Genomic DNA, 11,828 nt, shown 5'->3' on the forward strand with positions numbered 1-11,828 from the left:
CTGATGTACCCTCGTATGATGAGCAAGACTCTTCGTTGCGGTGCACCCCTTTCAAAAGTGAGAACATAAAGGAAACAGTTCAACGGAAAAAACCTGTGTTTTACTTCTGTAATCAATCATATCCAGGGGAGAGCAAAGCAAGAAAGCCGTGTGAGGCTTGAGAGGTAGATGTTCACGCCTCCCTGACGAGAAACGACTTCAGGCAGTGACTGCTGCGCAGCTGTGTGACGAGAGGACAAGACATCCAAGCGTTGTCTGACATGCTGCGGAATTTGTTGCCCTTGGCGACTCTCAAGTGTTTTCTTTTTCCCTGAGAGCCTTAAGGAAGTCCAGTGACTTACCGGCAAAGAACAGTGCAGAAAAAAGACGCGTGCTGATTTCGTCTAGTCTGTTCGTCTTCGGGCAAGCGCTTCCACGTGTGCGCATGAGCCCGGCCACCTCGATGACTCGGCGACGTGGGGCAACTGCCTGTGTCCCGAGTAGGCCACCTCTTTCATATGTTTCAACCGTGATTTGATGCGCCTTCGAGTGTGCGGCACGGCTACACGGTATGCGCGTGAGCTGAATGCGCAGCTGCATACACGCTTCGCTCTCCCCGGCTATGCTGCTGCTGCCGGTATGATCCCTTCCCTTTTTTGAAACGCTCTCACTCCCTCAACGTACGCCTTGCATCTTCTTTTTTCCCTCTGCGCAAACCTGCTCCCCCCTTTGCTCTCTGACAGATATAACAGCAAAAACACGAACACACCGCCCACCCTTTTGTTTCTCTTTCACTAAGACTCGTACACGTTTTCATCCACCCACTCGCCTGCCACGACTGCAATCGAAGTGTTTGCCCGCTCCCCTCTTCTCCCACGACCTGGCGTCTTCTTTGTACGCCCACTCCTCCACACACACACACGCACACACACACACTAAGCGACCATGACCGTTGGCCAGCAGACCGGAAACGTTGTCGGCGGCGCTGACGTGCTTTGCGCAACGCCGCCCGCGGAGCAGCTGGGGGAGGAGGACAAGGGCTACGTGCACCCGGACACCGCCGCGCTCTTCGACGCTTCCCCGTTCATGCGCTACATCCCGATCTTTGGAACGGCAGTGGTACCGTTTGGGCCGAAGTGTGTGATGTCACTTGGCATCGTGTACATTCTCAGCAAAGGTCTGGCGAAGACGCTGCTCAACTCTTCCAGGTACGCCATGTTCATGAAGAAGTACGGTGTCACCACGGCGGTGTACCAGCGCATCTCCGGCATTGGCTCGTTGGGCTTCTCCATCAAGCCGCTGACAGCCATCTTGAGTGACACGTTCGCCTTTTTCGGCTACACGAAGCGGTGGTACATGGCCTTGTCATGTATTGCCGGTGCGGTGTGCGCTATCGTGTACGGCGTCCTGCCCTTCAAGCAGTCGAGCGCTGGCATCGCGGGTGCTATGATTTTCATCTCGGTCTTCTGTATTGCCAACATCGATGTGCTGTCAGAGGGTCACTACAGCCGCCTTATCAAGCGCCACCCCATTCCTGGTGCCGACCTGATCTCGTGGATCTGGGCGCTTATCATGGTGGGTGCGATCATCGCGTCGACCATTCAAGGGCCGCTTTCCGACTCGGGCCGCCCCACCATCGGCATCTTCCTCTCCGCAGGCCTGCAGGCCTTCTGCGTTTTCTTTTTCATCTTCAACTGGTATGGCGAGAAGAAGAACCTGGTCGAACGCAAGGAGGACTACATCTTTTTGCTGAAACAGGAGGCCCAGATGCAGGAGACGGACTCGGAGCCGATCAAGGAGGGCGTGGGGATGCACGACATCACCACGGGCAAGAGCAAGACGAAGTCCACCGTGCTGTATCACGAGTCCTCCCCGCAGAACAGCGACGGGGAGCTGGTGAACTTTGGTGAGCTTGACGATGACGTGACCGAGTACGACTTTGTCGCGACAAGTTGCATGTGCGGCATCTTTGGAGTGAACAAGGAGATCATCTCTCGCAACATCTCTGTTGCCGTCTACGGTGTCATCATGACGGCTGGCGTCGTTGCGCTGACCGTGCTCAACATCATGGGTACAACCTACCAGCTGCTCTACGGCTGCGTCAGCATCTCGGTTATCCTGTGCGCGACCGGCTTCCTCTGCATCCCTATGACGATCATGAAGGCCAACTTCTTCGGGTGGTGCCAGCAGGTGTGCTACATCCTCATCTCTGGCGGGACGGACAACTTCTACATGTCGGATGCCAGCTGTCTGCCGGACGGGCCACACTTCTCTCAGACATTCTACAACACCGTCGGCGCCGTCATTGGCAACGCTGCCGGCGTGTTTGGTGTGTACCTGTTCGCGCGCGTCTTCTCGAAGCAGAGCTACCGCGTCACGCTAATCTGCACCACTCTTGTCCAGATTCTTGCAAGCATCTTTGACATCATCATTGTCGAGCGATGGAACTTGTACATCGGCATCCCGGACCACGCCATGTACATCATGGGTGATGCTATCGTGTACGAGGTGTGCAACATGCTGAACTTCATGCCACTGAACATGCTCATCTCGCGCCTCTGTCCGAAGGGGTGCGAGAGCACGATGTTTGCAATTTTGGCGAGCTTCAGCAACATGGGTGCGTCGACGTCGTCCACGATTGGCGCGATTCTGATGGAAACGGTGTGGCCTCTTTCCTCCAGCCCGCCGTGCGACTTCAGCAACCTGCGTTGGCTGCTCATCTCCGGCCACTTCATCACACCGCTCATCGCCATTCCGCTAGTGATTGTGCTCATTCCCGGCACCCGCATCTGCGACCCGATCGACCCGAAGGATGTCGAGGCCCTGTCCATCTTCCAGAAGTGGCTCAACAAGTTTTACGCAACGTCAAGCGCACACGCCAAGCCCCAGCCCAAATCGCTTCCAGATTCGGAGAGGCAGCAGTAGTCGTCGGCGATGCGGTATGCGCGCCACTCATGTGCGTGTGTGTCGTGGCCTCTTAATTTCCTTTTTGTTTTCGACTTTTACGTGTGCTTGCTGCACCGCTTATTCCAGTGCACCACACATAAACGCTTATATATATATATATAAGTACAGCTACAGTCTTTTCGTTGTTGCTAACGTGCTTGACAGCGCTCATGATGCGGCACCGGCACCGCAGGCACCTGGAGACCCTGCACTACGCCGCCGCCTCTCTTTCCTTCGGTCTTGTACTCTCGTTTTGTATATGCAACCTTCTTCAATTTTCTGTCTTGTTTTTACGAGTGTCTTTTGCTTGGGACCGTTGCATCTCATGAGGCTGCGCGTCGCTGAAGTGGGCACAGCTAGAGAAGGCAGTGTTGTTTTCGCCCCAGCGCATGACCTCCTTCCCCCCACCCCACTGAACAAGTGACTGCGTGCTCGTTTATCTGTGCTCTCTCCCCCCATATGGACGTACGTGTTTCCGTGTCGTACGTGCTGACAGGAAAAGATGAAGAAGACGCGGAGGAGAGTTTCAAGCCTTTCGGAGTAACGCACGCGCGTCGCTTCCTTTTAGCACTGGCATTTTGCTGTGTTTTCTGTCTCCTAAATTTTGTGTGCGTCTTTTCTCGCTTCGTGTACCGCCTGTGTGTGTATCTCTAAGGTCAGGCTCAACGCTAAAGCCACCGCCAAGGAGAACCATGCAGTGTACTACAAGGTTCACTCTCGTGCTTCTCCCTAACATGTATCACCACAGCCGCAGTCCATGGGGCGTTGCGGAGACGGAAGAAAGCGAAAAAAGTGACGTGTAATGCCTTCTCTTTCGCTTCGTCATTTTATCCTTTTATGTGCTACGCTCTCCTCCTTTCCGTTGGCATCTTTGCCACCGCCTCTCTCTCTCTCTCTCCATCTCTGCCGGTGCGTGCGTGCGTGTGTGTGTGTGTGTTTGTGTGCATGTCTTCAAGTACCATTTTGTATTTTTGGTTGTCTTTTCAGCGGTGACTTCATCCTTTGTTTTTTTCTTCGCTTGTCTTGTCTCCTTTCGTCAGCAGACACATACGAATTTATATATCGCGCACCCCTTTTCTTCCTCCCCTCACTGCCTCCGCCTCGTCCCCCTTCTCTGCTGTATATGTATTTTTTTTCCGAATGCACGCTTGTGTATGCGCACGTATGTGTCTCTTTCTCCTCTCTCTGCACCGCATTGGCAGCACCGGCATTTGTGCACGTTGGTACACTGCAAGGAAAAATAAGCGTACGCAACGCTTCTCTCACCTCTCCTGCTTGATGGGGACACCCCAGCAACACAAAGAAGTAGTGAGCCGTTTCACACTCTTCTCACCCTGCGGCCCCTCCACATTGTTACACGTGGTCGCTGGTGACTGTCGCTTGCTTCGTGCGCACGCAAGCGGTACTGATACGCATACAGGCGCATGTGCGATGTCTCTTCGTGCGTGTATGTTCTGCTTGGCGGTTCAGTTGTTTCGTGCGCGACAGAGACCGTAAAGCGTCGGGTGCTGGACTGGGGCAATCGGGAGAGTGTCGAAAGGTGAGAACCGAACGAAGTGTGCGCTGCGGCAACCCTCTCTCACACAAGTGGACAAATAAGACAATAGTGGAAGGAGCCTGCATGTGTTTCACGCGGTGGTGCGTTGAGAAGGGGAGTCAAAGAGAAATAGAGACTATCACTGTGCACTCAGAAACAGAACAAACATAATGGAGCACTACAGTGACTCAGTTTGTTCACGTGTCCCAGCGTCATTGGGAGATCTATGCGGGTGGAGGGGCTCTCTTTGTATGGGCGAAGGCACACTACTACTGCTTTCACACCATACCCTTACCCCCTACCCCCGTTTTTTCCCACCCACCTAACTACATAGAAGCGAGGCGTGAAGGAGAACGGAGATAAATGCCAGCAGTCACCAGTGTACATACACGGGTACACGCAAGCACGTAGGCCTAGGCGACTCCAAGTACTCCTACGCTGACGGTGCATGTGAAGTATCGGAGAGCGCGTCGCATCCCTGTGCACGTGTCTGCTCGCTCCTCCTGCTTTCAGCCTGCCTTTGCTCTTTTGTGTCCGTACTTGTTTTTACTGCGATTTCTTTAGTTTGGCTCGAGCTGACACCGTAACGGAGGCCTGCCTCTCTTCGGCTCTTTGTTTCTCTGACCTTCCTTTCTTCCTCGCAGGCTCCACCATCTCTGTTGTCCAAAGTTGGCTTTGGTGATGTCGGCATTTCCGTAAGCACAAACGAAACAAAAAGAACACACCGAAAAAGTGTACCGAACGGTTCTGTGCGCTATCATGGCGTGTCGTTGACCGTGCCGTTTGCGCGATGCCACACATCGTGCGACTGGCAGGCGGTACGGCCGCAGAGTGCTGAGCACTTCCCTTTGCGTTGTCTCCAGCGGCTCTTGTGTGAGAGTGAGTGTTTTTTTTTTTTGCGTGGTGCTGCGTAGAAGGTTGAGGCAGACAAGAAGACGTTGTCCTCCTCGTTCTCTGACTGTGTCACGTCTACAGACGCACAGACCCGTAAGGTACGCCTCTCTCTCACGCACTTGACGGCGTTGCTGGTGCGTGCCGGCGCGGGTCACACGCGGAAGCGATCATGTGCGGAGAGGAGCCACAGGCGGGCGTAATAGCAGCAATGCTACGATGTCACATGCGGCGCCCATTTCTCCATTTGCTTTCATCATCCCATCGCCTCTCCCTTTGTTTCGGGTCTCTTCTTCACGTGTTGCACAGCCTCACAGGACACACACGCACACACACACATACACGTGCACACAGACACGCCTGTTCTCTGTGATCCCGCAACATTCACACGCCCCTGCAGCGGACGGCAAAGAGGGAAGTACGCAAAAGGAGGCGAAGGGCCACGCCGTGCTATCCGCATTCTTATCAACATAGCCCATACACATCTACTCCCATACGCGTACACACATTCCCTCGGTCTAGCCTTCTTTGCAGCCATGAAATCCGTGCTCAAGGCGGGGCGCGAGAAGGACGTGGACGTGGTGGTGCCACCGAAGGAGCTTACCATCAAGCAGATCCAGGACCAGATCCCCGCCAAGTACTTTGAGCGCTCGGCGGTGTGGGGCATGTACTACGTCTTCCGCGACATCTTTCAGGTCCTGGCGCTGTACTTCATCATGTATCGTGCAGTGATGCCGGTGCTTTCTGCCCTCGGGGGCGTTGTGTATGGTGTGGCTGGCGCGAACATCGTCAGCTGGACCGTCGTCGGCGCAGTGAAGTTTGCGGCGTGGACCGTGTTCGGGATAGCACAGGGCCTCAACGGCTTCGCTATTTTTGTGCTCGCACACGAGTGCGGGCACCAGGCCTTCAGCTCGTACCGCTTGCTGAACAACGCCGTCGGCCTGCTGCTCGACTCCGTCATCCTCGTCCCGTACCACAGTTGGCGCATTAGCCATGGCAACCACCACAAGCACACGAACCACCTCACCAAGGACACGGTGTTTGTGCCACGCAAGGAGCAGCGCGTGATTGGCCTGGTCGAGGAGACGCCGCTGGTAATGCTGTGGAATATGTTTGTCATCTTTACGTTTGGCTGGCCAGCGTACCTCGTAGCCAACATCGCAAGCCAAGACTACGGTCGCCGCACAAACCATTTCGAGCCTTCGTCGCCGCTCTTCCACAAGGACGACGGGCCCGACATCGTGCTGTCCAACATCGGCATCGTAGCTGCGCTCTTCATCTTGGGTCTCTGCACCTACCAGTACGGCGCCTACAACGTCTTTTGCTGGTACGTCGTGCCGTACCTGTGGACAAATTTCTGGCTGCTCTACGTCACCTACCTCCAGCACTCCGACCTGCGCATCCCGCACTACACGCATGCGCACTGGACGTTTGTGCGCGGTGCCATCGCCACCGTCGACCGCGACTACGGCTTCATCATCAACGAGTGGCTGCACTACATCAACAACTCGCACGTCGTGCACCACCTCTTTAGCCAGATGCCCTTCTACCACGCGATTGAGGTGACGCGCCACCACATCAAGGACATCATCGGCGACGCCTACGTCACGGACAGTCGCTCCCTTGTCGAGATGCTGTGCGAGACGTGGAGAGAGTGCCGCTACGTTATCCCGTCCGAGGGCATCAGCGTGTTCTACAGCTTCACCGGGAAGGGTGCGTAATGCAGAAGACGCGCATGCGAGATGGAAAGAGAAGCGACGATGCAGTTGCGCTGCGTGCTGTCCTGTCAAATCGTGCCGGTGCTCGCGACGGTGATGCCAAGGCTGCGCGTCACCATCATCACATCATGCTCTGATCAGACCATCGGTCCCTCTTCCGTTCGTTTCTGTGTTTCTCCTTACCCCCGTACACACCTTTCCTTTTTGCCGAGCTCTCTCTTTTTTTAGCTCTCTGTGGGACCACCTCGGTGCGGACGCCACATCTCTCCTCCTTTGCTTATCCTCTGTGATGATTACCCCGCTTCTCTGTAATGTATGCGCCCGTCTGCGTGCCTGCTTCTCTTTGTTGTTCCTGTTCTCCCTTTCCGTTTGCCCCGCTGACGTAGGGATACGCCTCTCCGTGTGTGGTCTCATGGTTCAGTGCCCTCACTCTGACCGGGGAAGCCTGGCGTCGTCTTAACCCCTGTCGATGCCAAGCCACCTCTGGTTGTGCCAGTGACAATCACCCATGCGGTTCGGGATGTCAGAGCGATGCATGGCTGCTGATGTCGGCGGTGGGGTGGTGGATGGCGTTGCGTTGGAGCGGCCTGAGACAGTGAACACGCTTGTGCCCATCCATATCATGGGCAAAGTGTCGACGCCACTGCAATGCATCTTCACCCCCCCCTGGAGCTGCCTGCAGGTGTGGGGCGCCTGGGCCACCTCGAGGGGGATGCATCAGGTGGCTCCCGGCACCATGGGGGCGGCTGTGAGGCGACCCGACCTGCGAGGCAGGGGACGGGTAGAGTGTGAGGCAGAGGCTGTGCTGCGACGACTAGGTCGGTGTATCGCTGCGACCCGTGCCTACGGCTGCTTGGAACGACGCGATGCGTCCATGACATCGCCGGGGGTAGGGTGGAGTCCGCTTCTTGCTGTACGGCAGAAAGGATTCCTTGACGAAAAAGACTCCAGTTTCTCGGTCCTGGTCGCCGGTCTCGTTAGGGCTGCCTCCGTCTGTTTCTGCCGTTAGTTTTGCCTCGAATGTGTGTGTTTTTTGATTGGTGACTGTAAAGGGAGAGGGAGGGGGGGGCATGGTGCGCGTCCCTGTCTCCCTTTCTTCTCCCCGCCCTCCTTCCGCAGCCCTTCTTCCCGCTAACTAGGGCCGCGGGTACTCCTTTGCACGAAAAGGCGGAAAAACAGCGGCCGTGTGACCGCAGTGAAATTCGCAACGAGTGGAAGAGCGCTAGAGCGATCTGCCGCAACACAGACCAGCAAACACCTGCGCACCATGATGGTTACCCTTTCGCGGTTCTGCCCCGGCTTCACCGTAGACAAGAGAAACAGATTGCGTGTGCCGATGCGAGCGCTGTCATTTTTTTTTGTTTTCACTTTTTGTTTTTTTCGCCCCTTTCTGGAGCGTGCAGAGAGGACAAGGTGGGAGGCGCGTGCGCCTACTGTGGCCTCCTCTCTCCCCTCCTTCTTCGCCCTCTTCCTCTTGCCATTCAGGCTGGCGTATGCACCGTATGTCCGGAGGAACACATGCACGTGTGCGTCAGCGACTCGCTGCCGTGTTGGTACGCCCCGGCAGCTGTCGGATCGCACTTTATACCCTTGCAGGTTGACTGGCGCGCAAGATGTTAAGGAGACGTAATGAGAGAGAAGGGCACCGCCTACTCAACGAACCCATAGGTTGTTCTGTGCGCGTGTTTCTGTGTAGTTGAGCACCTGACAACGCGCAGCTCTACGCCGCCGCCGTGTTGCTTTCCTTCCGTTCAGTGTTTTTTGTTTCATCTGTTCTTCGTTAATGCGTAAGAGGCATCTGCAGTGATGGTGCCCCGTAAATCGAATCCCACCACACCTCCCCTCCCCCCCTCAACAGCAACAACAACGAGAGAAGAGAAGGATTTGCGCCTGCCATGAAGCGATTCATTCCCTCTTCTTTCGACAGCAAAGAAATACGCAACGAGGTGAGAGCTGCTTTTTCGTGCATGTAGTACAGAAATGTTCGTGTGCTTGCTGTGCCTCTCTAGGGCAAGGCGCTTGCTTGCGGCCTTGCTCTGTTTGGCCGTGCGCCCACACATAGACCCCCACATACATCATGTACAAAATGACATTCACCGCTCCCTGCCTCTCTCAAGCGGTCACGCGCGGAGGTGAAATGAGATTGCGACTCTGACGCTGCAGCCGTCGCATGTGCGCTACACGTCCCCACGCGCCTCCTTTCCTTCTTGTTCGGACCCCTCTCCATTTCTTCCCTCTCTTTTGAACTTTTTCAGTTTTCAGCGTGGTCGTCACGTCTCTCTCTCTCTCTCGAGAGACGACTGAAGCTCTGGAGCGCCTCTTTCGCCCGCACAGCTCTCAGTAAGGTGCACACCACCGCCACCTCTCTTTCCCTTCACCCCTTAGCTCACCATGAGCCGTACTCAGATCAAGCAGGCCATACGCAAAGCGGAGGCGTTCGTTCCAGAGAACCACTTCAGCCTCCGACCCTTCCCCAGCTGGAGCCCGGAGGACTGCACGACGAGGGAACGTGAGGGGAACAGAGATCCGCGACAAGGTGTTGGGCTGGGCCATCGCCGACTCTGGCCGGAGCAACTTCCGCGAGTGCGGTCCCACACTCACCACCGCCCGCCATGGCGACCAGCTCATGTGGGGGAGCGCCAGCGCTGCCCTCGCCATCTTCACTGGAAGAAGAGGGAAGACCTTATCCATCGCGGCGGCTGCGTGCCGGTCAAGAGGCCGTTCCAGAGTCTCTCAGGGGCACGAGGCGATGGGCACCAAGGAGGAGCTGCGCGTGCACTGCGTGGGCATCGAGAGGGTGTGCCCTGCGGACCACGTGCTCAGGCTGAGGCCGGCTGAGGGCATCGCGGTGACGCAGGGCCTCTGCCGCTAGCTGCGCGCCAAGGCCACCATGGGCGCGCTACTTGGTGGTGAGGTGAGCCGGCGCAACGACGACAACCACGACCGCCGCTTCGCCGCCAAGGTGGGCCGCTTCCCGACGATTGTGAAGGACGAGAAGTCCAAGCGCCTGCTGTGCAACGAGTGCCCGCCTGTGTCCAAGGATCCCCGAGGTCTAGCCGATAGCGCTCTGGCGAGGGGCGCGTGTACGTGGCCCCATCACTTTCTTGTACCTGCGGTGCTGAGAAGGCGAATAGACACAACACCCGAAGACAGCAGCAGCAGCACTAGTGGCCGCGTATGCGGCAGTAGCGGCACACCGAGACGCAACCAGGGACGCACACACCTTCAGAGCCAGCACGGTTGCACACCGTGAACGCAAGGAAACGCATTGCAGCTCTGCTACGCTCTTTGTTGAGCGGAAGCCTTCGCAGAACGCACCACCACGGAAGTGAGTGTGAGGGGAAACGGGCGAATTTCCGCTAACGTTTTTATCCACGGGTACGGGTGAGGGTACGGATGTACTCGTCAGGGTCAGGGTTAGGGTTTTGCTCTCCACTGATTCCTTGCACAGCGACACCCTCTCCAGCTGGACGGGTGCGTGACGGTGTACTACTGTACTGGTGTACGGGTGTGCTACTGTACTGGTTAGGGTTAGGGTTAGGGTTAGGGTTAGGGTTAGGGTTAGGGTTAGGGTTTATATCTCCACTGATTCCTTGCACAGCGACACCCTCTCCACCTGGACGGGTGCGTGACGGTGTACTACTGTACTGGTGTACGGGTGTGCTACTGTACTGGTTAGGGTTAGGGTTAGGGTTAGGGTTAGGGTTAGGGTTAGGGTTAGGGTTTATATCTCCACTGATTCCTTGCACAGCGACACCCTCTCCACCTGGACGGGTGCGTGACGGTGTACTACTGTACTGGTGTACGGGTGTGCTACTGTACTGGTTAGGGTTAGGGTTAGGGTTAGGGTTAGGGTTAGGGTTAGGGTTAGGGTTAGGGTTTATATCTCCACTGATTCCTTGCACAGCGACACCCTCTCCACCTGGACGGGTGCGTGACGGTGTACTACTGTACTGGTGTACGGGTGTGCTACTGTACTGGTTAGGGTTAGGGTTAGGGTTAGGGTTAGGGTTAGGGTTAGGGTTAGGGTTAGGGTTAGGGTTTATATCTCCACTGATTCCTTGCACAGCGACACCCTCTCCACCTGGACGGGTGCGTGACGGTGTACTACTGTACTGGTGTACGGGTGTGCTACTGTACTGGTTAGGGTTAGGGTTAGGGTTAGGGTTAGGGTTAGGGTTAGGGTTAGGGTTAGGGTTAGGGTTAGGGTTAGGGTTAGGGTTAGGGTTAGGGTTAGGGTTAGGGTTAGGGTTAGGGTTAGGGTTAGGGTTAGGGTTAGGGTTAGGGTTAGGGTTAGGGTTAGGGTTAGGGTTAGGGTTAGGGTTAGGGTTAGGGTTAGGGTTAGGGTTAGGGTTAGGGTTAGGGTTAGGGTTAGGGTTAGGGTTAGGGTTAGGGTTAGGGTTAGGGTTAGGGTTAGGGTTAGGGTTAGGGTTAGGGTTAGGGTTAGGGTTAGGGTTAGGGTTAGGGTTTATATCTCCACTGATTCCTTGCACAGCGACACCCTCTCCACCTGGACGGGTGCGTGACGGTGTACTACTGTACTGGTGTACGGGTGTGCTACTGTACTGGTTAGGGTTAGGGTTAGGGTTAGGGTTAGGGTTAGGGTTAGGGTTTATATCTCCACTGATTCCTTGCACAGCGACACCCTCTCCACCTGGACGGGTGCGTGACGGTGTACTACTGTACTGGTGTACGGGTGTGCTACTGTACTGGTTAGGGTTAGGGTTAGGGTTAGGGTTAGGGTTAGGGTTAGGGTT

At 55.9% G+C, this 11,828-nt stretch overlaps 2 protein-coding genes across 2 annotated transcripts; both read left to right on the top strand.

Annotated features, from left to right (window-relative positions):
- Positions 1-924: 924 nt before the first annotated feature.
- Positions 925-2,904, top strand: LMJF_10_1310 (putative pteridine transporter; the record flags this gene model as incomplete). Its single annotated transcript, XM_001681415.1, has 1 exon — positions 925-2,904. The coding sequence occupies one exon, from the start codon at positions 925-927 to the stop codon at positions 2,902-2,904; it is 1,980 nt and encodes a 659-aa protein (XP_001681467.1).
- Positions 2,905-5,889: 2,985 nt separating this feature from the next.
- On the top strand, positions 5,890-7,074 carry LMJF_10_1320 (putative fatty acid desaturase; the record flags this gene model as incomplete). Its single annotated transcript, XM_001681416.1, has 1 exon — positions 5,890-7,074. One exon carries the CDS (start codon positions 5,890-5,892, stop codon positions 7,072-7,074), a length of 1,185 nt encoding a protein of 394 aa, XP_001681468.1.
- Between the last annotated feature and the right edge of the window lie 4,754 nt (positions 7,075-11,828).

Source organism: Leishmania major, chromosome 10, assembly GCF_000002725.2.
Source record: "Leishmania major strain Friedlin complete genome, chromosome 10".
NCBI lineage: Eukaryota > Euglenozoa > Kinetoplastea > Trypanosomatida > Trypanosomatidae > Leishmania > Leishmania major.